At 46.9% G+C, this 23999-nt stretch overlaps 1 protein-coding gene across 4 annotated transcripts in view; it reads left to right on the plus strand.

Annotated features, from left to right (window-relative positions):
- The window catches only part of fmnl2a (formin-like 2a), a 43724-nt gene extending 19743 nt beyond the window's left edge, over positions 1-23981 (plus strand). Inside the window, exons 3-27 of one of the 4 annotated variants that reach the window (XM_035523505.1) lie at positions 98-178; positions 3088-3164; positions 5130-5213; positions 5670-5825; positions 8514-8622; positions 8817-8893; positions 9164-9257; positions 9537-9611; positions 10353-10463; positions 10575-10724; positions 11489-11590; positions 11817-12111; positions 12672-12869; positions 15522-15646; positions 15857-16059; positions 16750-16984; positions 17146-17214; positions 17313-17393; positions 17593-17722; positions 17978-18141; positions 18265-18366; positions 18462-18560; positions 18911-19034; positions 21586-21685; positions 22134-22218. In XM_035523505.1, coding sequence (XP_035379398.1) covers positions 98-178; positions 3088-3164; positions 5130-5213; positions 5670-5825; positions 8514-8622; positions 8817-8893; positions 9164-9257; positions 9537-9611; positions 10353-10463; positions 10575-10724; positions 11489-11590; positions 11817-12111; positions 12672-12869; positions 15522-15646; positions 15857-16059; positions 16750-16984; positions 17146-17214; positions 17313-17393; positions 17593-17722; positions 17978-18141; positions 18265-18366; positions 18462-18560; positions 18911-19034; positions 21586-21685; position 22134 — 3042 coding nt within the window. In that variant the 3' untranslated portion in view covers positions 22135-22218. Of the gene's footprint in view, positions 1-97; positions 179-3087; positions 3165-5129; positions 5214-5669; positions 5826-8513; positions 8623-8816; positions 8894-9163; positions 9258-9536; positions 9612-10352; positions 10464-10574; positions 10725-11488; positions 11591-11816; positions 12142-12671; positions 12870-15521; positions 15647-15856; positions 16060-16749; positions 16985-17145; positions 17215-17312; positions 17394-17592; positions 17723-17977; positions 18142-18264; positions 18367-18461; positions 18561-18910; positions 19035-19725; positions 19934-21585; positions 21686-22133 lie in introns of those variants that run through there. The other 3 variants (XM_035523506.1, XM_035523507.1, XM_035523504.1) reach the window with 3 other exon arrangements.
- The last annotated feature ends 18 nt before the right edge of the window (positions 23982-23999 follow it).

Here is a 23999-nt window from a genome sequence, read left to right on the forward strand (position 1 = left end):
CGCCAGGCAAAGTAAGAAAAGTACCAGTTACCAACATCTGATCAGTACGGTGTGTAATTTGCTCACTTTAACAGCATGCCTTGTTTTTCTCTCTCAGGAAAGGTTTCAGGTGAAGAACCCCCCTCACACCTACATCTTGAAGGTGAAAAGCTACCTGGACCCAGCAGTCCCCAGAAAGGTCAGTCCTGATTGTTTTTCTGCTCAGCTGGACTTCAGCCCTAGAGGAGCTCCAGGGCTCCACACATCTGCAGTTTTGGAAACTATTCTAGAGTTCGGGGCATTGCTCATTTTTGATGCAGAGAACATGTACCGTGTCGCGATTACCTGTCTGAAATAATTAGTACGCCCCCCCTTCATGCTGAAGTGTTCAACTAAAGCACACAGCATTTCCTGAGGTGGTGAGGTTTCCTTTGGAGGGGAAACAACAGGGTTGGTGATGCAAGATGAGAGGACAGGTGAGAGAAAGACATGTAATACAGAAGAGCTGATAAAGTCTTTACCGCAGGTACAACAGTAAGTTAAGAGGAACTACAAGGGTTGCTTCCCACACTAAACCAGTATAACACCCAGAAAGGGTTAACTCCAGGGCTGTTAACACTTAATGCTGTCATGGCTATTGGATTTAGCACTGAGTACTGGAGACTGTGTTTATCTAACGCAGTCCACTAAGCTACTCTGGCTCTTATTGAAGCAGTCTGTCACGGTTAGATATAGGGCTCCCCGTGAAAGCGCTTTCAATTTGGGAATGATTGGAAGGTTTTTCTCTCTGTGTGTGGAAGGGCCGTTTTGAAAAAATCTGGCGAAGGCAGTGCTCTGAGAAAACACCCAACCATCTCGTACGTAAGCCAGTCTCCTGGGAATTACACGCTCCATTTGGAGATCTCGTGGCCTGGTTGGAGAGCTAGAGAGAGCGAGAGAGAGAGAGAGAGAGACAGAGAGAGAGAGAGAGAGAGAGAGGAAAATGGACAGAAGGGAAGGAAGGGAAAGATGTCGAAAAGAAAGGAGGGACAGAGGAAGACCGATGAAGTGCTCAAGCAAGGAATAGGACTGAAGGAAAAGAAAGAAGAAGGGAACTGGAACAGAAAGCACGGGCACAGTCAAGTGTTTGGGACAGAAGTGTTAGAGATGAAGAGAGGGAGAGAGAGAGCTATGCTTTTACATGCTTGCTTGGCCCCTTTTTCTTGCTTGCTGAACAATCGGGACTTTGTGTGGGTCTGAGCTTGGAGAACGGCACGCGGCCTTCTCGCAGGTCTACATAGGATGCATTCCACACGCTCCTCTTGGCCAATCAGTTACCAGCAGGAAGACGGTCATTCCAGAAGGTCCTGAAGAATGTCTGGGCCATTGATTTATTTCCAGTTTCCAGGATGACCCCTCAAGGGAAGCCCCCATTGCCCCCCCCCTTCTCTCTCTCGCTCTGTCTCTCTCTCTCTTGCTCTCTCTCTCTCTCTCTCTCGCTCTCTCTCTCTCTCTCTCGCTCTCTTTTTCACTGTCTCTCTCCCTTGTTCTTCTGTCTGTCTTTCTCTCTGTTTCCTTTCACAGCTGGGAATGCTTAGAGAAGAGTGTGGGGTCTGTTACACTCTCTCACACACACACACACACACACAAACTTTAAGGGATGGTTAAATATTCTGGCAATTAAATAATATTTTGTCCTTTTCTCAGAGTAAAAATGTGTTGGACTGAGTCAGATGAGCCTGTACCCTTTCTGAATGGTGTAACATAGATTAGGCCCAATTAATTGAAGGTAAACAGGTGAAGAATATGAGAGAAAGATGTTCATCATACTAAAAACAAACAATGGGTTCTGTAACACACACACACACACTGCTCTTCCTTTCTGAGTAATCTGCCTCTTATTGGCACACGGGGACACACGCTGTCAGTCTCATCCTGTCCTGCAGTTTCACTCTGTCTGTCATGTTCTAATACATTTTTCCCTCTCAGTGTCTCTGGCTGGTCCTCACTATTCCCTTTCAGCCCTTCTCTCTAAACCATCCGGACTGCTGCTCGTGGTCGGGTCTCTGCAGGCTGTCTCTGTCACCTACCGTTGCAGTGACTCTACGCTCCGACCTCAGCATTCTGCCATCTTTGAATTGATGATTTATTATTTATGCTTGGCCTGTCGCTCCATTTCCAGTTCCAACTGTTTACATCAGTGCATCCTGCACAAGCATTTGATTATGTGGCTTTGGCTGTCTTTTTTTGCTTTATCAGCAGATAACTTCTAGTGCCCCACCCCTGAAGTCTGGGGGGGGGGGGTCGTTATTCGCATGTGTTCCACCCAACACATGATAATGTCACAGGTCCTGTGCTTATACAGGATTGAGGCAACAGCACACGGGACAATAATGGGTCCACAGTTCGGCTTCAGAACAGACCAGCTCTGAGAGACCAAAAACAGGCAAAATGAATGTGCAACTCAGAGAAGGCGCCTGTAAGCCAAAGCAGGCAGCAGTGGGACTGCTCATCCGCCCTGCGTCTCCAGCTCAGGTTTCATTACGGACGCTTACTGAGTTTTAAGTGCTTCCATTTAATGTCTGAATTAAACCCCCCTGTGTTTAAGTCCTTACAGTGCTGGGTGGGGGAGAACTAGGACAGGGATTTTGCTCCTTATGTTTTTGAAACACAGTAGAAATTTCAACAAGAAAACTTCCCAGCTGAATGGAACTGCGAGTTACTGCAACTGATAATGAGCTGGCAGATTTAACACAGCATGCACGCAAACACACACACACACACACACACACACACACACACACACACACATACAGATACATACACACATGCACAATACCACATACAGATACACACACACAAAAACACACAGATACATACACACACACACGCACAATACCACATACAGATACACACACACAAACTCAAAAACACACACACAGTCTGTGCTACACCTCCCTCCTGGAGTGAGATCATTCCTCTGAGAGCTGGGCCGTACGTCACTGGTGACGTGGTCCTGATTTCAGAGCCCTGGACCTTAGGAGAGTGGTGGTGGTGGAGCTTTGGTTCTGGCATTCCTTCTCTCCCATTTCTCCATTCTCATGTCCTCCGCTTTTATCCTGCCCGCAGAAATTCCGCCGGAGGGTGCAGGAATCCACCCAGGTCCTACGAGAGCTGGAAATTTCATTAAGGACCAATCATATCGGGTGAGGAATTGTGTGCGTGTGTGTGTGTGTGTTACGTTCTCCTTTGTGTGTTGCTGGCACGTAAAAGCATGTATGTGTATGCCTGTCTGTAGGCGTGTGCGTTTGTGTGTGTGTGTGTGTTGGTGAGTTTGAGAGAGTTTGTGTGCATGCTTATTTTTGTATGTGTGTGTGTGCACACAAGGGCATGAGCATGTGTGTTTTTAGTGAAATTAATGTACACACTTCCTAGGTGAAAACTACTGAGTGCTCAGCCACACGGTACACTGGATGCTATCTAGGTCACACTGTTTACCTGTGTAGTCTGTGTAGCCACAAAGTTTGATATCATATCAACTTCTATAATGCATTAGCATTGTGCTTATTTAAATAATTTTTTAAATGTAAGTTTTTAGTATAGTTTCTTTATTCTTTTAGTTTAGTACACTAGCCATATTAGTAGGTGATGCATCATTAAAATCATGATGCACAGGTGGCACACACTCCATGTTCAGGCTCCTTAACGTAGACTTTCAGGCTTCTTCACGATGGGTTACCTGTGATCACAGGTACAACAGGGATGAGTTTGCACTTGCTAGCAAGGCCCTGAAACCACATACAGTCAAGTGTCACCATGTTCATTCTGCTGGCGCGTCCACACAACATCCAGACCCAACAACAACAGAACTGCCAACTGCTGTGCAACAGCTGTGCAAAAATAAAAAGTGCAAGGCAGACACAATAAAAAAACTGTAAATATAGCTTCTGGGTAAAAAAAAAAAACGTCTGAGAAACTGATACCATAGGGGTGACTGGTTGATTACTGGTGGGGGTGAAGTCATGGCTGGAATCCACAGGCCCTGCTCCACGAACATTCCTAACAGAACTGTTCTGTCCGTAATTTCTATCCGGACTTCCCTGGAGTCTGGGACTACACAGTGCCATCAAGGCCACGAGAGAAAGCGGGTGAGAGGCAGAGATGAGTGGGTCACGGGCGATGCCATGACAGGCCCCAGAGCTTGCCTTCCTCAGACTGGCAAGAAGTGGGAAAGGCTGCGGGAGCTTGGTGAGGTCACCTCAGGTGCAGGAGGACAGGAAGTTCCAACACTCCCGCTGTCAGATGTCCAGACACACACTAATGTCAGTATATCTTATTAAAGACAGTACATGGAAGGGCTTTTAGATCCAAAACAAAGGTTCATCACTTTACATATAAATGTACTGAACTCTGTTATGGAACACAGATCTCTGATTACTAGGATTAGCAGCACCAGTTGTAATATTAGCACCGTATGCTACTAAAAAAAGATTACGTAAATAATCTATTTTATCTCATTTAGATAAGGGAGGATTAGTATTTAGTATGTCACATGGAGAGACAGAAGTATCAGTGAGCCTTATACACAATAATGCTGGAAGTTCATCTACAGGTGATTGTCTGGGATCAGTGACAACATTTCCATTCTCACATATTTGTTATTATAAGGAAATATGCAACATAACTGATCTCAGGTGAACTTTAATCCATTCTGGATTCCTGAAGGTACTTTAATCTGTTGTGGATTACTCCATCAGCCTCACAGGGTCCCACAACTTTGATTAAATCCGCTTTGTGCCTTCTGTCTTGGTTAGGGTGTTGAAACACTCATCTCCCACAAGGGTTTAATTCTACTGTAACTGTTGTTTGAGGACAGTTGAAAAATGCCTTATTTTAGTGTGTGTGTGTGTGTGTGTGTCAATTCCCAAAGCTTTAAAGTATCTCTGCTTTTTCTTCCTAGAAAATGATGGCCGGAAAAAAAACAAAAAACAATATGTGAAATGGAAAAAAAAAATCCAGATTCCTACACGTGATAATCCGCCTTCTTTAGGGTTTACTGAGAGAGTTTTCCATACACCATATAGCTCTCCATCTGAGAGAAACCACAAGGCAAATACAGAGTGCTTCGAAATATCCAAGTGAAATGTTGTTTTGCTTTACCATCTGTTTAGGTGGGTACGAGAGTTCCTGAATGAGGAAAACAAGGGCTTGGACGTGTTGGTGGAGTATCTCTCATTCGCACAGTACGCTGTCACGTAAGTTGCCCCACACTTGTACACCACACACAACGAGAACGGTAGTGCCATTCTGCCCCGCACTGTTTGTTTAAAGGACAAACCCTGGTCACGTCGCCATTTATAGCCTACAGCTTTGCACGGCCTGATGGGAAAATGCTTTGCTGCCCAGATGTGCTTTTGAGGTGTGAAAGACTCCAATCTCCACTCCCACTGACAACGCTGTTTTTGAATTGTTCTGTTTTGTTTTTGAATAAGTACCAGAAGTGTTCGTTTCCCTTCAGACATGGACTAGCCAACAACAGCGTCAGTGGTTTCTTGAGTTCGCCTGAATTTCTTTGTAAACTTGCTCGTTTGGTCAGTAATTTGGAATGTGTGTCAATGCAGTAGTGTTATTACAATCAGAGTTCAACAGTGCTGCCCATACTTCCACTTTCTAGTTGAACTGTGTGTTTGTGTGTGTGTGTGTGTGTGTAGATTTGATGGTGAAGGTGTTGAGAATGGCACAGATAATACCTTGGACAAGTCTAAATCCTGGAATCGCTCTATTGAAGATCTCCGTGGGGGGAGCAATCTTCCGTCTCCCGTTACTGGAAACGGCATCACCAGAGCTGGGAGGCACTCCACGTTAAGGTACTTAATACAGGGATGTTAAGGTTATTTCATTAGGAGGCATCACGCTGGTGTTCGTAACACCAAACAAGTCACTTCACTAATGTCATTTGCTGTGAATGTGTGCGTCAGCCATTGCTAGGGCACATGGCCATCATGTGAGGTCTAAACAGGTCCATGGAGACCTGTGGCAGACTTAAGTGGAGCAGGAGTGTCTCTGACTCAGTCCTGCTGAGGGTCTGTCTGTTCCACATGACCATGAGTAGAAGGACACATCACCCACATGTGAGCTTGTGAAAGGGCCACGGAAAACAGCGGCAGCTCACTGATCTCCACTCGGAATGCACGAGTTCCTCTTGAACCCAATCTCTCTCTCTCTCTCTCTCTCTCTCTCTCTCTCTCTCTCTCTCTCTCTCTCTCTCTCTCTCTCTCTCTCTCTGTCGTTCCTCTAACAGAGGCTGGCAGAGACCTGTGCTTGCGCTTAGCCTCGGCTCTCTCTCTCTCTCTCTGTCGTTCCTCTAACAGAGGCTGGCAGAGACCTGTGCTTGCGCTTAGCCTCGGCTCTCTCTCTCTCTCTCTCTCTCTCTCTCTCTCTCTCTCTCTCTCTCTCTCTCTGTCGTTCCTCTAACAGAGGCTGGCAGAGACCTGTGCTTGCGCTTAGCCTTGGCTCTCTCTCTCTCTCTCTCTCTCTCTCTCTCTCTCTCTCTCGCTTTCTCTCTGTCTTTCTCTCTCTCTCTCTCTCTCTCTTGTTCTTCTAACAGAGGCTAGCAGAGACCTGTGCTTGCACGTTTCATTTGGACGTGTGTTGTACATGCGTGACAGCCTAACAAAAACTTTCTCGAAATCACCCGGTTAAAAGCGTCGACTTATCATTGATTTACAAGATGTGAATCCTCCCTGTGCCATTGGCTGCTGAGTGAACGCGCATGGACTGAACGGTGGACGGGTAGCTACACCACTGACATCGTCGCCCGGTTTGCTTTTATCTGAAGCGGACTCCAAGCTCTGCTACTCTAGTTCATAACGAGAAGGTTTTCTCAGACCAATAAGCAAATAACACCTCTGAACCTTGTTCATCAGTCTGTAGTGATCTGGAATCGTGGTACGAATACATTTGTTATTTGTTACTCGCAATCTCTGCAGCTTTAGGACAAAGAAGAGCCCTTTGACCTGGCCCAAGAGACCAGCTGACCTGTGCAGGCCTGTGTGCTTGGCCTAGATGGCCTAGTTCCAGGCTACTTTTGAGTGAGCCTGCTTTAACATTTCACTCCACTGAATCTTTTAACCTTTAAGTGCTAATACTGGACCTGTCAAAGCAAGTCCCCGCTATGTGCATTTACTCACACCGTGAATAAAAGTACTCCTTTAACCACAGAGTACATTTATCACGTCCATGTGTGTGTGATTGATGAGTTACTCACAATTAGGCACACATCCTGTCTTCTGCGTAGGTGTGTGTGATTAAAAAGTGGGTGTGTCACACTCACTCACACAGAGAAGTATGCAGCCGACACACACACTCGCGTGCACGCACAGGTTAGGTGTGTGTGTTAAGCAGGAACCAGGCAGTGCTCCAGTTCTGTCATTACTGCTGTAGGGTGCAGAGATAAGAGGACCCCTGTTCTTTAATAGACTGTAAACAGGTACGCATACATGTACTGAAGAAAACATCTCCCAGTTTTGCTTAAGTGTGAGAAATAGTCCAATGTGTGTGTATGTGTGAAAGTGTGTGTGTATGTGTGTGTGTGTGTGTGTGTCTGCTTTTTTTGTATGCGTAAAAGTGCATGTGCGCATGTGTGTGTGCTTATGTGTACTTTTATATGCCTGTGTGTGTTTCTGAGTACCTGTGTCTTTGTGCATCTTTGTATGTCACTTTGTGGTGGTGTGTGTGTGTGCATGCATGTGTGTATGTGTACTTGTGTGGCATTCCTGCTGTTTCAGGGTTCAGGGAAGATGAGTCGTATCACGTGCAGCTCTGGGAGTGTGTAGGGCAGGATCCATGCAGGATTCATGCCCTTGGGCTCCACTGCTGCCATGACTCAGTGTGGACTCACGGCGCGTGTGTATGCGTGTGTGTCTGTGGTCTGAAGTGCATGTCCTGTGACAGGTCTCAGGATATTCTCTGTCAAGCTAGTACCAGTGTGTGCTGAGCAGTTACTGAACAGTAAGATCCAGTCTGAAGAGAGGTGTGTGTGTGTGTGTGTGTGTGTACGTACATTATCCTGCTTTTGTGTATATGTGTGCCTGTTCTCCCTTCTCTCACACACAAAGGCTTCAGCTTTTTCTGGACTTACAAAGCACCACAGACCACCGCCATGCATGCCAATGATGCAGCCATTGTGCAGTGTGAGTGATAGGTGTGGGGGGGGGCTGCTCGAGCTGGGATAAGCCCCCCACACACACACCTCCTCCTCTGGCCACGATGGGAACGTCGCACTACTGTAGGCCACTCTGCTTAACGGTCTGAATGGAACTGTTCTGTGCAGTGAGACTGACAGTGACAGGCACATAATAACTTCTCAGATGCTTTCTCTAGGACGCTGCGCTCACCCCTCTGCACTTAACACTCCTCCGCTCCACTGTTACTGTAACAGCTGAGATCTGAGAGGTGCTTTTCTAAGGTGCACCTGCTCGTCAGGGGCAGAGATGTTTATCAGATGCCAGGCCTGATTGGTGAAACAGTCTCTGTCTCTTCTTCATCCTCCTCAGATGTAACACGATGCCAAGCAGAAGAACATTAAAGAACTCGAGGTTGGTGTGTAAGAAAGACGACGTCCACGTCTGCATTATGTGCCTACGAGCCATCATGAACTACCAGGTGACACACACACACACACACAGGCATACACACGAACGCACACACAAACACACACACAAACACACGCACACAAACTTTAAAAGCTGTGTTGTACTGCTGTGGCATGTCTGACTCCCAGAGCGGATGGTGTAGGACTCACAGCAGCAGTGTGTGTTAAGCCCCTCCGTCCTGCTTGTCTTTCCTGTGTTTGTTAGTACGGCTTCAACATGGTCATGTCCCACCCGCATGCTGTGAATGAAATTGCACTAAGTCTGAACAACAAGAATCCCAGGTAAGGCTTTATGATGATGTGTGTGTGTGATTGTGTTTCTTTGTGTGTCCTTCCTTGTGTGTATATGTTTGTATACAAGTTTATATGTTTGAGAGAGAGAAAGAGAGAGAGACACCTGCTTTATAATGGCATAATGTAGTTCTCTTATTTAAGCAGGTTGTCCTCTGACAGGGTCATAAATATTCACTATCCCAACTGAAACAGCAGGATGGCTATGGTGTGTGTGTGTGTGTGTGTGTGTGTGTGTGTGTGTGTGTGTTTCTGCTACAGGACTAAAGCACTGGTGCTGGAATTACTGGCTGCTGTGTGTCTGGTGAGAGGAGGTCATGAGATCATCCTCTCTGCGTTTGACCACTTTAAAGAGGTACAGAACTACCTCATACCTCATCATGTAGAGCTACCGTACTCCCACACCAGCAATGCTTCCAAAGCCAATGTTCCTTTAAAAGTTATCTGTTGTGTGGAATTTTATCACCCAAATTTTAAAAAGGTACGTGGGTATTAGATAGGTATTTGATATTTTGAGGAAGGTGTGTGTGTGTGTGTGTGTGTGTGTGTGTGTGTGTATGTGTGTGCACCAAGCCCCTCGGCCAAAATGCCATGGGATATTGTGGAAAAAAGGGTCCTGCTTGTTCTGCTGCAGGTGTGTTCTGAGAAGCAGAGGTTTGAGAAGCTGATGGAACACTTCAAGAATGAGGACAACAACATCGACTTCATGGTACATCCCAAAACCCGGACTGGACACACCGCCCTCAAACCCCTGCGCACCATCCTTAGCACCATCCAGTTTACATTAGGATCTTTAGTTTTTATGTGGATTTTATTTTAGACAGAAACATTGTAATGGACTTGTTACTTTGCTAACATGGCTTAAGTATGTTCGACTATGATAAACAGTGAGAAAGGCGTCACCTGCTCACTGAACGCGGCCCTGAGAAAGACTCCTCGACCACTCGCAACACAGATGACACTCTAGCTCAGCCATCTCGATCAGAGGTCTAGGCAGACAGGAGTACGTCCCTGTGCGTTTAGTGCCTGGGTGTTGAAGTCACAGGTTGGTGCTAGACCAGCCAGTGAGACGCAGCCTCTGTAAGGCAGCAGCGTGCTCCAAGCACACAATGGCAGGGTGAGGTTATTTCCCTGCAATTTGTCTGTTGAGCTGGCCATCTGTACATGCGTTACTGGAGCACAGTGCGCAGGCTTTCAGTCAAGTTCAGCTCGGTCAACTCAGGAGAGTTAGAGTCTTGGGATGACCTGTTGCTGTCCAGAGCCAAGTGAACTTTTCCTTGTCAACTCGCTAACGGTCTGATGTCAAGATTTCAGTTTTAAAACAAGATAATCACACATTCCTACTACTTTTGTTTTAAAAGCAGACTCTGCTGGCTGTATTCTTCCTAAACCGCTCAGTTAAATGTCTCATCCAAGGTGGGAAAGCTGAGGGGACTGTTTTCCTTTGCAGGTGGCATGCATGCAGTTCATCAATATCGTGGTTCATTCAGTGGAGGACATGAACTTCCGAGTGCACCTGCAGTATGACTTCACTAAACTCTGCCTGGACGAGTACCTGGATGTGAGTGTGCAAAGAATGTCCTGAGATGCCTCATTCTCCCATTCACAGCGGGACATGCCCCTGTCCTGGGCGTGCGCCTCATAGACTGACCCTCTCCGTGTCTCCGAGCAGAAGCTGAAGCACACAGAAAGTGACAAGCTGCAGGTGCAGATCCAGGCATATCTGGACAACGTGTTCGACGTGGGTGCCCTGCTGGAGGATGCCGAGACGAAGAACGCGGCGTTGGAGCGCGTGGAGGAGCTGGAGGAGAGCATGTCTCACGTGAGTCCCACATGACTCCGGCATGATCAGCCCCCTTCAGTTAAACGTTTCCCGCTCCTATGTCTTTGCCTGGGGACACTTTTACTATGGCTAAGTAGTACATCACTTTATTATTAATAGCATCAGTGTAGGTTTTGAAGTGAAGGTGTCCCAGTGCGCGACTCGATATAAGGACTTCCGTTCGGATAGTGGCTCCCAGACCTGCTGTGCCACGTGTTTGGCCTCTCCAATATCCAGAGTGTTTTAGGAAAAGAGATCAAAAGTGTTTCCATTTCAGAATATCAAATATCTGAATATCAAATATTCAACTAAAAGTTGGTCTGTAGTGTACTGGGGATCTTCTGGGATGTACAGCTCTACGATTTCTGTAAATGTTTGTGAAAAACAGCTCTACACCAGCTCTAAATGTTTCGTAGAACAGTGAGCCCAGACATGTCAGCATGCTACATATTGCCGCCATGCTACATGAATGTTTCAGGCAATGGGTGTTGCAAACTCAAACTCAAACTCAAATGATGTATATTTCACACAGCAGCTGTAAAGTCATAAGGGTTGTATAAAATGCACGATAAGATGATGAGATCCTGTGCCCCGAGGCTTTATTTTATATTTTTATATATATATTTATATATATATATATATATATATATATATATATATATATATAGAGAGAGAGAGAGAGAGAGAGAGAGAGAGAGAGAGAGAGAGAGAGAGTCCAACAATCCCAACGTAACCGTCTGCGTTGATACTTGTGCTCTGTGTAGATGACAGAGCGTCTGCAAGACACGGAGAACGAGGCCATGGCAAAGATCGTGGAGCTGGAGAAACATCTGATGCAGAGGAACAAGGAGCTGGACTCGATCCGGGTGAGAGCCGCCCTTACTCCACGTCCACACCCTCCGTACTGAGCCACATAGGTTTATCATTCATACATGTGTGTGTTGTTTTATGTCCTCCCTTGCAGTTAGACACAGGCGGATGTCATAGCATTAAGCCGTCATTAGGAGTTCAAACGTACCTGTGATTTGTCCCCGCGTGTAACGCCAGCGCGTGTGCTAACACCGGCCCTTCGCTTTTGCGACACGGCTGTAGGAGGGTTACAAGGATGCCAGCTCCCAGGTGCACACTCTGAAGAGGATGGTGAAGGAGAAGGAGGACGCCATCCAGCGCCAGAGCCACTTGGAGCAGAAGATCCATGAGCTGGAGAAGCAGGGAACCATCAAGATCCGGAAGAATGGAGACGGCGACATCGCCATCCTGGCCTCTGCTGTGCCTGGCAGCGACCTGCCGGCAGGCGCTGGGGCTGGGGCTGTGTCAGGGGTGCAGAGCAACGGAGAACCCGGCATGATGCTTCCTCCACCTCCACTCCCACCCATGCCTGCAGCCAGTGAGTTATCTGGATATATGTATAAAGCAAGTAGATGGTTACTAAAGGCCCAAGTCCTTAATGTGATGTTTATCAGCAATACACTGGATTTTGTCCCACAGCTGTGCTCTTTTGAAATATCCAGTATTTAAAGAACCTTGTGGTGGTTTTTCAACTGTGTTTGGTTGTCTCAATTCTTTATGGTCTTTTACGTGGGACTGATAACAGAGGCATGCCTACTTTTCCCCAGTGAGCTGTAGAGACACGGGGCGAGAGCTAAACACAGCACATGACTCTATGAGCTGCGGCTGAGTCCCAGTGGGAGAAATGGCCTTTGGCAAGCTATCACAGCAAAGCCTCCACATTTTGTCTCACTTCTGTTTTTGCATTTTTCTCATATTTGTCTCCATTACTACTTACTCCTGTTTCCTTCTCTTTCTGACTCTTACTCCTGAATCATTGTCCTATTCCTTTTTTTTTTTTTTTTTGCTTAACACACAAATTGTTTACGTTTCACTGTTTTTCTTGTCTTCTTCCTGCTCTCTTGCCCATCTCTTCTCTCCATTTTCGACTCCTCCCAGTACCAAACGGCCCGTGCTCCCTCCCCGAGCCCCCGCCCCCTGCCCCGCCCCCTCCGCCTCCCCCTCCCCCGCCCCCTCTCCCTGGACAAGGCTCTGCAGTGGAGGTTCCTTCCCTAGTGATCCCGCCTCCTCCTCCCATGGCGCCGCCTCTTCCTGGCTGTGGATCCCCTACTGTCATTTTCAACTCAGGGATAGCAGGTAAGACTCTTCATGTATTGACCACATCGGTGGAAACTGCCATCACTCATAATTCAGTTGGCTGTGAGTTCAGACGTGTCTCAGAGGAGGGTCATTCTTGTCCCTTATCTAAGATCATCTTCATCAAAAAAAACAACAAAACACTTGCGTCGTGTTGCGTCACAGCGAGTGAGCAGTGGGCGTGTGAAGATTTTAAACAGCCTTTATCGGTGGTGTGGTGTCTTCTGAGGGGGCATAGCTGTGCTTGAACCTTCTACCCAGGCTGTCTGGTCCAGCTTGGCTGACCGTGAGCCAGTCACAGCATCATTGTCATCCCGCTTTCCTTAATAAGAAGAGCGAAATGCCTCTGTTCCCCACCCAGACTAAACAGAAGATAGCACAAGCTCGTGATTCAGTGCCAATTACCAGACTGTCATGTAGTGTATTGAGCAGGCTTTCCATGTACTGCACGAGGTACTGAAGGCAAGTCAGCACGCGTGTGGCCATAAGCCCTCTGCTAGGCTGAGCCTGTCCAAGAAACAGATCTGACTGTCTAGTGCAGTTTCCAGTGTGAAAGAACAATCCCTTTTCATATCTGCCAAGGTGAATTGCCTTCATACAGTAGCGCTCAGAAACCAAAGCTAGTTTTTGAACCGGTGGGTTAGGACTCCATAGGACACCATGGTGACTGCTGACCTGAACACTTTCAGTGACCTGGTGGGTGTCCTTTTCTGTCCTTCTCTCATGTTCCCATAGTGACCTTGCAGTAATGACATTCCAGTAAACCACCCGACTGTCATTTGTTGCTAGTTGATCTACAGATTAATCTCAGTGTTGCTGTATATATGACACTTCAGTCATGCATAAACCTTCTTTTATTCCTCATCGTCACCGATGAAAGACGAACCTCCTCTTATGTGGAGACAAAAATGGATACGGGACTAATCAGGCCACTGAAAACCGAGGCCACTTTCCTGCTGATCTTAATAATTTCTCTCTCTTTCTCCCTCCCTCCCTCTCTCCCTCCCTCCCTCCCTCCACCTCTCTTCTGCCTTTTGTGCTGACACAGAGGGACCCATCAAACTGTTTTGTAGGTTTGCAGTGTTGTTTCTGATCTCACTGTTGCGCCTCTATGCTTAGAGATTGCGGAGATGGCATTTTTATCCCTGAAAGGCAAATGCTGGACTGAAGTCCTCCCAGTGTTCTTGTCATGCCTGAACCTCTGGTGTGCCCTGGGAGTCTGGGTTGGTCCTTCCCGCCGAGGCCAGGCGTGAAACTGGACGATGTGTACCATGACCTTTCCTACAAATTACTCCGGCTGCTTAATCCAGAGAGGAACATTTCTCCAGACCTCACTTTGCATAGTTCAGCAAATAACAGAACACTCATGCCAGAACGTGAAACCATGTTCCATGGGACATGAAATCTTTATTCCTAGATTTGCCTATTGCAGTAAATATCCATGACACCACTCCAAAAGCCCGTGTTCCACAACCACAGTGCAGCCAAATCCATCTCTGTAGTCTTTGTGGACACCCTTTGAGAATTCTGCAATTGCAGAGACTGAATGAAAGATTTGGTTTGGTTCTGAAACAGTTATGTTCATCAGACCATCTGTGTATGTATGGCACTTGTCCAAATCCAGATGTTAAGCAGAGTCTCAGGGCTAAAAACGCCATCTCCCAGTCACCCCACCACTATGTCCGTTCTGTCGAGTGTGCGTTGTGCTGCGTAGCATGCTGAAACACAATGGCGTCCCACTGCGGGCGTGTTTCTATCAGATAAGAGGCAAAGAACACAAGCAGGACTGGAGCGTGAGGCATACTTAGAGCTCAAACACACTGCATGGACACAGTGTCGCCCTGTCCTGCTCCATCCGTCCACAAGGGGGAGCAGTCCTCCTCCTACCTAAAGAGCCACAGTCTAAAATAACTCTTCATACAGCACACTGTTTGAGGTGTGTACACGCTGTGAGCAAGGGTTTTAAATCTAGTCTAGTTTACCTGCGGCAGGTAATCAGCAAACTGGAGCCCTTGGTTACCGTGGTTACCTGGCTGAAGGGCGTTTAGAGGTGGGCCAGAATAACATAACAGAATACCAGAGGAGTAGATTGAAATCTCTGGCTGGTTGACAAGCCCAGAGCAATTTTAGCCTTAGGAATATGTGAATAGGGCTAGGGTTAATAAACACTAGCTATTGCGACTGTGATGTTTAGTAGGTGGATGAGGTGCGCTCAGTCAGTCAGCACACAGGCCTGCACAGACTGGCTCTCATGGCAGGAAGGACACTCTCTCTCCCCCCCCCATACCATCTCCAGTCACATCCTAATAGAATAATCACGCAAGCTTAGCGGTGAGGTGCTGAGTCTCTCTCATTCCTTCCCCGTCACATCACAATGATTGAATGCAGCCGTACGCAGAAAGCACAGCGCACGATCCCCCAGAGCTGTCCACCGTCTCATTTAGCGAGGGACTGCGATGTCACCACAACACTTTTACCTGCGTAGTCCCAACCTGCTCCATATGGAGTCTCCCACCCCCTTTAATGAGCGCTGATGTGGTCAGTCACTACACTTGGTGTGACGGTATCATTCACGTAGTGGTTGTCCTGAAATCTGAAATATATGTTGTAAGTTGCTTTTTGGGGGGGTTGGGGGGTGCTGCTGCCCTGTAGCCGTGAAGATCAAGAAGCCCATCAAAACGAAGTTCCGCATGCCCGTGTTTAACTGGGTGGCGCTGAAGCCCAACCAGATCAACGGCACCGTCTTCAACGAGATCGACGACGAGAGGATACTGGAGGTGAGAGACCTCAGAAGGACCCACTCCAGTGTGCATACTTATCACGAACAATCTGTCTACTGCAAAAACCAAAACCCTAGAGAGTGCATGCGCCAGTATCTTTGTGTTTAATTTTTCACTGAACGTGGCATTGTGTACTTGCACTCAGTATACGATGTTCCCAGAAACAAATGGAACGTAACCAGCCTGCTTTGTTCTCATGTTTCTCAGGATCTGAACGTAGATGAGTTTGAGGAGATGTTCAAGACGAGAGCTCAGGGCCCTGCCGTGGACGTCATATCCAGCAAGCAGAAGGCCACCCAGAAAGGTCCAAATAAAGTTTCCCTGCTGGATGCCAACAGGGCCAAAAACTTGGCAATCACCCTCCGCAAAGTGGGCAAGACCCCCGAGGAGATCTGCAAAGCCATCCAGGTGTAAGTTATTATGAGCCATTGGGGTTCTCATCAGTCTGAGGTCATGTCGGGTTCTCAGGAACACAGGGTACCTTAGGGCCGTGCCACTGTGTGCTGGACAGCATGCCCGAGCTTCCACTGTTTTGTTACTTCACTGCTGTTTGGGACTCACTGCAGTCAGATTTTCATTAAGATTTTCACTCTGGTTTGAATCGCGTACATCACCAGTTCCTATGCCATCATTATCACACTTAACACTCAGCTCGAAGTGTCCTCGCCCACATCATACAAAAGCCAACCGGTTGTGCTCCGTGACATTGTTTCATAACCATGCTGTGTTAGCCATGCTCTTGCAAACCCGCTGTGCTCTGCTAAAATTCTCTGTGAGAGGCAGTCACCCCAAACACCACTACTTGTCCCTGTCCTGCCGTCATGGATGGCAGTGCAAAAGTCTTTTCCGTAGGGATGTGTTGTTCCGTCCCCCTCCCTGTAACCCTGGGAGTAGCAGGCAGCCATATTAGCGATGGACATGTTCCACTATTTAAAAAAAAAAAAAAAGACAAATTATTCCCAAGACTTTGAGTCTACAAAGTTGGGTTTCTACCAAACTGCAAATCTGTGCGTGCTCAGAAGCTTTAACTGCCCGTCGGGACGGAAGGCGCTCGTCCTATTCCTCTGTCACCGAGCCCCTTTTCCTCCCCGACTGGGCAGGTTTGACTTGCGAACGCTGCCCGTGGACTTTGTGGAGTGCCTGATGCGCTTTGTCCCGACGGAGGCGGAGGTGAAGGCCCTGCGTCAGTACGAGAAGGAGAGGAAGGCCGTGGAGAGCCTGACGGATGAGGACCGCTTCATGATGCAGTTCAGTAAGATGGAGCGCCTCACACAGAAGATGACCATCATGGCCTTCACGGGGAACTTCTGTGAGAGCGTGCTGATGCTGACGCCGGTGAATACTGCTCACACGCCATACCGTTTATGATCTGACTCGGGTTCTTTGTCAGTCTCCCTCACCCTCTCTTCGTGTGTACTGCTTATGGATGCTTGTAAAAGGTTTAGTTTTAGAAGCTTTTCTGCTTCATGTTTGATCTTTTGTTCTCTGTTTGACAGCAATTGCATGCTGTCATCGCAGCGTCTGTGTCCATCAAGTCTTCACAGAAGCTCAAGAAAATCCTGGAGGTGAGTGTGCCATGCTCATGATGGTGCCATTCATGTATCTGCATGGACACACCAGAAGTCTGCCAATGCTAACCGACACCTTCCTTTCATTCTCTCAGATCATTTTGGCTCTTGGCAACTACATGAACAGCAGTAAGCGCGGAGCAGTGTACGGCTTCAAATTGCAGAGTTTAGATTTGGTAAGAGTCTCCCTGTGTCTCCTTGTGCCTCCCTGTCTCTCCCTGTGTCTCCCTGCCTCTCCCTGTGTCTCCCTGCTTCTCCCTGTGTCTCCTTGTGTCTCCCTGCCTCTCCCTGTGTCTCCCTGCCTCTCCCTGTCTCTCCCTCTCTCCCTGTTGCAGTTGGGAAGCCCCCCACTCACCTGGTGTTCTTCTCTTCTAGCTGTTGGACACCAAGTCCACGGACCGTAAGATGACCCTCCTGCACTACATCGCAAATGTGGTGAAGGAAAAGTACCAGCAGGTTTTGCTCTTCTACAACGAGCTCCATTATGTGGAGAAGGCCGCAGCAGGTACCGTGTCCAGATGTGACGCCTTTTAAAGTTTTCTGTGTTCAAAATTTAAGAAGCGAGGCGCCTCAGAGATCTGGATTATAAAGTGCAGAAGATTTTCTACAAGGGGGCACGATTAACACTGACATAGGAGGATTATGTTACAGTGTGTGCACTGGTTAAATTACAGTTATGTGAAAGGTGGTTAAATGGCGGGCAGAGGGCAGCATGTCTGTGGCCAGTGCACTGAACGTGTCGACCCTCTGTGCGTTGCAGTCTCTCTGGAGAACGTGCTGCTGGACGTGAAGGAGCTTCAGAGGGGCATGGACCTGACCAAGCGCGAGTACAGCATGCACGGCCACAACACGCTGCTCCGAGACTTCATCCAGCACAACGAGAGCAAGCTCAAGAAACTGCAGGACGACGCCAAGATCGCACAGGTGCCTCACCACTCCTGGACGGTCACGCCTGACTGTTTTGGTTTGATTTTGTTTGTTTTTCCTTGCTGAAGTCGGAACGCTCCGGCCATCGCGGCCAGCCTCACTGTTCCCGTTCTCTTCCAGGACGCCTTCGAGGAGGTGGTGAAGTTCTTTGGGGAGAGCTCCAAAACCACGCCCCCGTCTGTGTTTTTCCCCGTCTTCGTGCGCTTCGTGAAGGCATACCGGGTAAAACAGCCAATCACGTCCCACCTGCGTCCCCACAACAGCCAGTCGTACACCCGTCCTGCTTTCATCTCCAGTTCTTCTCTCTTCTGTCTCAGCAAGCGGAGGAGGAGAATGATCAGAGGAAACGTCAGGAGCTCCTGATGATGGAGAAGCTACTGGAGCAGGAGGCCATGATGAACCAGCAGGACCAGAAGGTAGTAGCGCCGCACCGCACCGCACCGCACCGCACCTCGCGCGGCCAAGGACATGTACCACACACTGCCCACATGAATGCCCAACACTGGCACACACCGCTGTGTGACCGGATAGCTGGTTTTCTTGATGTCGGTCAAAAAACCAGGGCCCGCTAAAGCCCTGTGGTTGAGTCAGCAGAACATGCACGCATGTGTCGTGTGTTCTCAGGCAGGAGCAGAACATGAGCTCATCGGGTCTGTGAAGGTTGCGGAGTTGGCAGTGAGAAATTAGTACAGAAAACCCCACAACAAGAGGTCTGCCCATGAGTTCACATTACACTGTGTGTGTGTGTGTGTGTGTGTGTGTTCAGTCTCCCTCTCATAAGAATAAACGGCAGCAGCAGGAGCTGATAGCTGAGCTGAAGAAGAAACAGGTGAAGGACAGTAGACACGTGTATGAAGGGAAGGATGGCGCCATCGAGGACATCATCACAGGTACACAAACACTCACACACACACACACTCCCTGCAGTCTGGCATTAGAGGACTGCGCGGGAATTGGCTGATGTTCTCTGTGTCAGTCTGCATGCAGAAGTCATGTTTTATACTGGTGTTCTTGATTAAACCACTAACCAGTGTCCAGACTTCCACAACTGGGCCAAAGCTTTTAGATGAACAGCCTTGTTCAAATGTGTGTTATATATAATCTCATAGCTGTTATTAAATATATTTGTCCATGTTTAAGTGTCCCAGCACTGATCTGATTGTTGTTGTTGTTGTTGTTTAGAAGTATTGTTTACCCCTAGGCAGCAGTGGGCTGGGAGCCCAGCCTCTCTGGGAGCCTTTAATGCTCCGACGCCTGCTTGCTCAGGTTTGCTTGAGGTGTTGCAATAGCACACAGCATGTCAGCATAGCAGCGGAGCAGAGCTTGACCCGACACGCTCGGCTCCGCAAGAGCTAGAGAGCGAAAAGCTGGCTCCGATAAGCACTTACCCCGCTCAGCCCCAGCCGGAACCTCTGCGCCTCGGGATCAGAACCGGCAGCGGCAGGACCCGCCAATAACAAGCTTGTGCCGCGCTGCTGTAGATGCGGTAGCTGTGCTAATGTGCTAGCTGCTGTGCTGGCTGGTTAACCGTGTTTGTGTCTCTGTGTGTGTGTGTTTTCTGGCTGTTTTGTCTGGACGCAGTGCTGAAGACTGTCCCCTTTACTGCCCGCACGGCCAAGCGGGGCTCGCGCTTCTTCAACGAGGAGCTTCATTATTAAAGTTTAGACTCTCTCGCTCTCTTCAAGGTTGCTGGAAAGAGCTGTTCCCTCTTTCCTTTTTCTCTTTTTTATTCAGTGTGCAACCCTTCATATCTTTTTTTTTTAGTTTTGTTTTGTTTTCTTTCCCTTCTGTTTCACGCACTCACTCATCTGGATGTGGTACAAGTGTAAACCTGTGTTTGTGCGATGTCGTGGGTGTTTCCACATCACCCCCACCCCCACCCCCGACCCCCCACACCCTCCCCCCGAAATCCCCGCATGTAGAGGGGGGTTTGGAGGTGACAGAATGATGTCATCAGTTTCCTCTGCATGGAGTGTCATCAAGAATTCATATTCATATTCATCAGTGTAACACAACCAGCACCATCAGTCAGAGCAAATGTAATTTCACAATGAGCCAATGTTGTCAGACGACCACAGTCATTAGAAGGAAAAGAAGAGCTCAGTAATTATAGGTCACTGAAAGCATTCAGGTACCAACACAGTTGTCTCTGACCTTTAAAAAAAATGTATTTCTTCATTTGTAGTTTATGTGCTCTGAAGTTCAGATTAGTTCCACACTGGGGGAGTTACAGACTTGTGGTGAGAGTGCCCTCTGCTGTTTGATTAACAAAAGTACAGCTTATGTCTGCCCATTCTGAAGAGCCCAAATATAAACTTGAGGTGCTCTGCTTACCTTTACATTTTTGCCATTTAGCAGATGCTCTTATCCAGAGAGAATTAGAAAAATTTATTCACAGAATGTGTCCTACACAGTACAGCAGGTTATAGTTCAAGACACCGTTGAACAAGAATACTGCTGAAACAGGTATAAGCTCTGTCAGACAACAATAAGTACAATAACAAAGAATACCAAACATTACGTGATAGAGATTTAGTTACTCAACAGTGGTGTAAAATTTCATAGGTGCAGGATCAATGATCATGGAAATATTCCACAAAGTTCTAGTCTTCACTCTGTGTCTGTTTCTCAGAGTAAACAGATAAAACAGTACCTGATAGACAGGGCTGAGTTGAAATGCACGTCCTATGGCATTATTGGCTTGGGTTGTGATATTACGACTTGCTTGAGTGTTCAGTTGCCCATGATGTGCCTGTGATGTTGCTGTTATTTTGAGTTGTTTGTGTGTCGTCCTCTGAGCCTCCATCACTCCATCCATGTACTCACTTTGCTGCTTCCTTTTAATGGCAGTTCTGAACCTCCTTCGCTGAGCTTGGCTTGACAGGAAGTGCCTCTGTCACTTCCTGTTTTCCAGCTAGTCTTTTTGGGGTCATGTTAAAGAGCTGTTGCATGAAGCATGAAAGTTTCTTTTTCACTTGTTAAACTCTTAAATCTTTGCATACTGCTACACTGCCCAGTACTGTACTTTCAGTTGAATACACTGCACCTTGCTGTGTGTATGCACCCTAATCTGTAAACACAGACACGCACCTCCTTGTGCTCCATGCTCGGAAATGTTTACTGTTAAGACGTTATTGTTTGGATTTGCCTTTCTGCATAAGTGGGTGTTCTGCTTTATGGCGTGTTGCTGGAGGTCATTGTGCAAAGCAGCTTGACTGGGGGAGAGACGTACACAGCCGTCGTGCTTTCATTCGCTCCGTGAATGCTGGTGCTCTCTTTACAGCCATTTATCGCTTCTGTACTCACCTCATGATTCTGCCTGACCTTGCAACTTTGCCCTCTGACCTCTGACCCCTGGACAGCTTGGTTCGGTGTGGTTTGCCATGTCTGGTCACTTCTACTTTATATTTTAATCTCCATTTTTGTCTCCTCTCCTCTCAGCCCTAAAGAAGAATAATATTACTAAATTTCCCAATGTGCACTCGAGGGTAAGGAACTCGTCCAGTAGCACCCCAGTGGTGATGGATGTAACCCAAACCTGGCAAGCATCTCTTTCTATTTATCCCTCTGTTTTACCTAACCTCCATGTGTGTGTGTGTGTGTGTGTGTGTTTGGATCTTAATGCCTGCTTGGTACCCTCCCCTGCCAAATCACCATATCTTAAATAGGTTTGATTTGCAGGTACTTGTTCCAACACCACCCAAATCCATTCATTTGAATGTCCTCGCTGCCGTTACGTTACTCATAGGTGGTGTTGGAACACTTGCCTCATGTACACCACTATGATCCTCCCTGCTACTAATTCGAAATTAATTAATACATTTGAAATTTGTAGTGAAATTCCGTAGCTCAAAACAAACCCCCCCCCCAAAAAAACCTTCCTACTTAGCTCAAGCTGCATTGTCCAATTGGCTGCCAGCACACCCAACCTCCATGAGAAAGCATTGACACAGTGATTGACAGGTCTTTTATCCTATTGCCTCCATCAGATCTAAGAAACCAGCCTTACAGGCGCGCCGATGCAGTGAGGAGGAGTGTACGGAGACGCTTCGATGATCAGAACTTGCGGCCAATCAACAATGCAGAGATGGTCATGTGATGAGGGCAGAGTGGATGTGATTGGACAGGCTGGAGAGTGGAAGAGGCATGGTCAACCTCTCTCAAATGGACTGATTAACGATTGAAAGACTGAGGAAGTCAGTCTGAACGGTCAAACAAACGCTGAGCTACTTTTGACAAGCCGAGTGCCTGATTTTAACATTTGCATGATCAGATATGTTTTTATCTTTGTCATATATGGTTTTGCTTCAAGCTATAGAATTTGACCTAGTTTCCCCTTCAGAACTGGAAATGGACATTAATCTATTTCCATCTGACTTCTCTGTGGAAAGAGTGACTGGGAGAAGATCCACACCCGTCCAAACGTAGATTCATTACCATCAGAGTTCATAGTAACTTCACATTCCAGTGCCAATTGCCATGTTGCTTTGACTGCAGGGTGATTGAACACCTTTTTCCTCCCCATCTGAACAAGGGCTACATGTAGTGAGTTTACATGTATGTTGCTCTTACTGCAAATCAAAACCCCCCTGCTGAATGGAAAAGCTGTTTAGCATTTATGATCTACACAGGACCAGATTAAAACCAATATATATATAATTTTTTTATTATTATTAAAAATAGACAGAGAGGCAGTACAGAGAAGTCCAGACGGAAATGGGTAAGAGTTATATAAAGGTATCGGGTTAATGAGTATTTTTTATATATTTATATAATTTTTAAAAAATGCTTTAACATATAAGCATTGACTTAGGCGACAGTGTTAGCGGACCGAGTGTGAAGAAAAGGAAACCAACTCCCCTCAAGGCTTCTGTGAAAGTATTAAAAGGTTTTTCTTCAGTCTCTAGGCTACCACAAACAGAGCTGTGCCCCACAGCCCTGTAGCTGAAAGCCAGCCTGCCTGCTACTGGTGTCTGAACTTAATCCAGCGTGAGGGTACACAATCCAGGGCAGATAAAGATGCATTCCAGTGTTGTGCATGTTAATGGTTTTAGTCCAGCTACAGTGTATACCAAAGAATACCAACAGGAGAGGCACCTCAGACACTTGATTCAGTGGGTCATGAAAACTGTCTGTCCCCCCCCCCCAAAAAAAAGAACTGTTAACTAATGAAGACATGTCCGCCTCATCACCACTAACTACACATCTTAGAAACATGTTTAACCACTAAAGTGAACTACACTCCATTTGCCTCAGGTGGACACCTCACATGAGTGTTTTGGTATTTTCGTTGTTCTGTTTAAGAAGCCAAGCAGGTGAAACCAGTACAAAAGACCAAGAACAGAATTTGGGGGGAGAGGGGGGGGGGAAATTGTACAGTTATTTTCCTACAAAATTTGCCTTTTTAAAAAATTTTTTACTTAACCTTAATTAGCACAAGGTTAATATTGTACATATTGTTTAAAATGGCATAAAAACAGCATTCTGTTACATCATTTGAATGTTATTTTAACTTATAGTTTTTCCATTATGTATATTTAATTAAACTGAACCATGACTCTGATGCATCTTTAATGCACTATGTAGCAGAGGGCTTGTACGCTTGCCTGGTAGCATTAAGGCAGTAGAGTACCTGAGCATTCCACACCATAAGTCCATGTGCCACATAACTAGATAACGAAGGCATGTCTGTATGCTGCTCTCATCTCTTATTCCACTTCCAGAACTGGATCAAACTGGCATGTTTTTGACCTTTTTTCCTTTCTAATCAGAAATTGATTTAAAATTTAGAGCCACAGTTTCTCAATGCCAATGATTAAAGAAACTATTTACTATGATTTTGCTGCATTTCCAGT

This window comes from Electrophorus electricus, chromosome 2, assembly GCF_013358815.1.
Source record: "Electrophorus electricus isolate fEleEle1 chromosome 2, fEleEle1.pri, whole genome shotgun sequence".
Lineage (NCBI taxonomy): Eukaryota > Metazoa > Chordata > Actinopteri > Gymnotiformes > Gymnotidae > Electrophorus > Electrophorus electricus.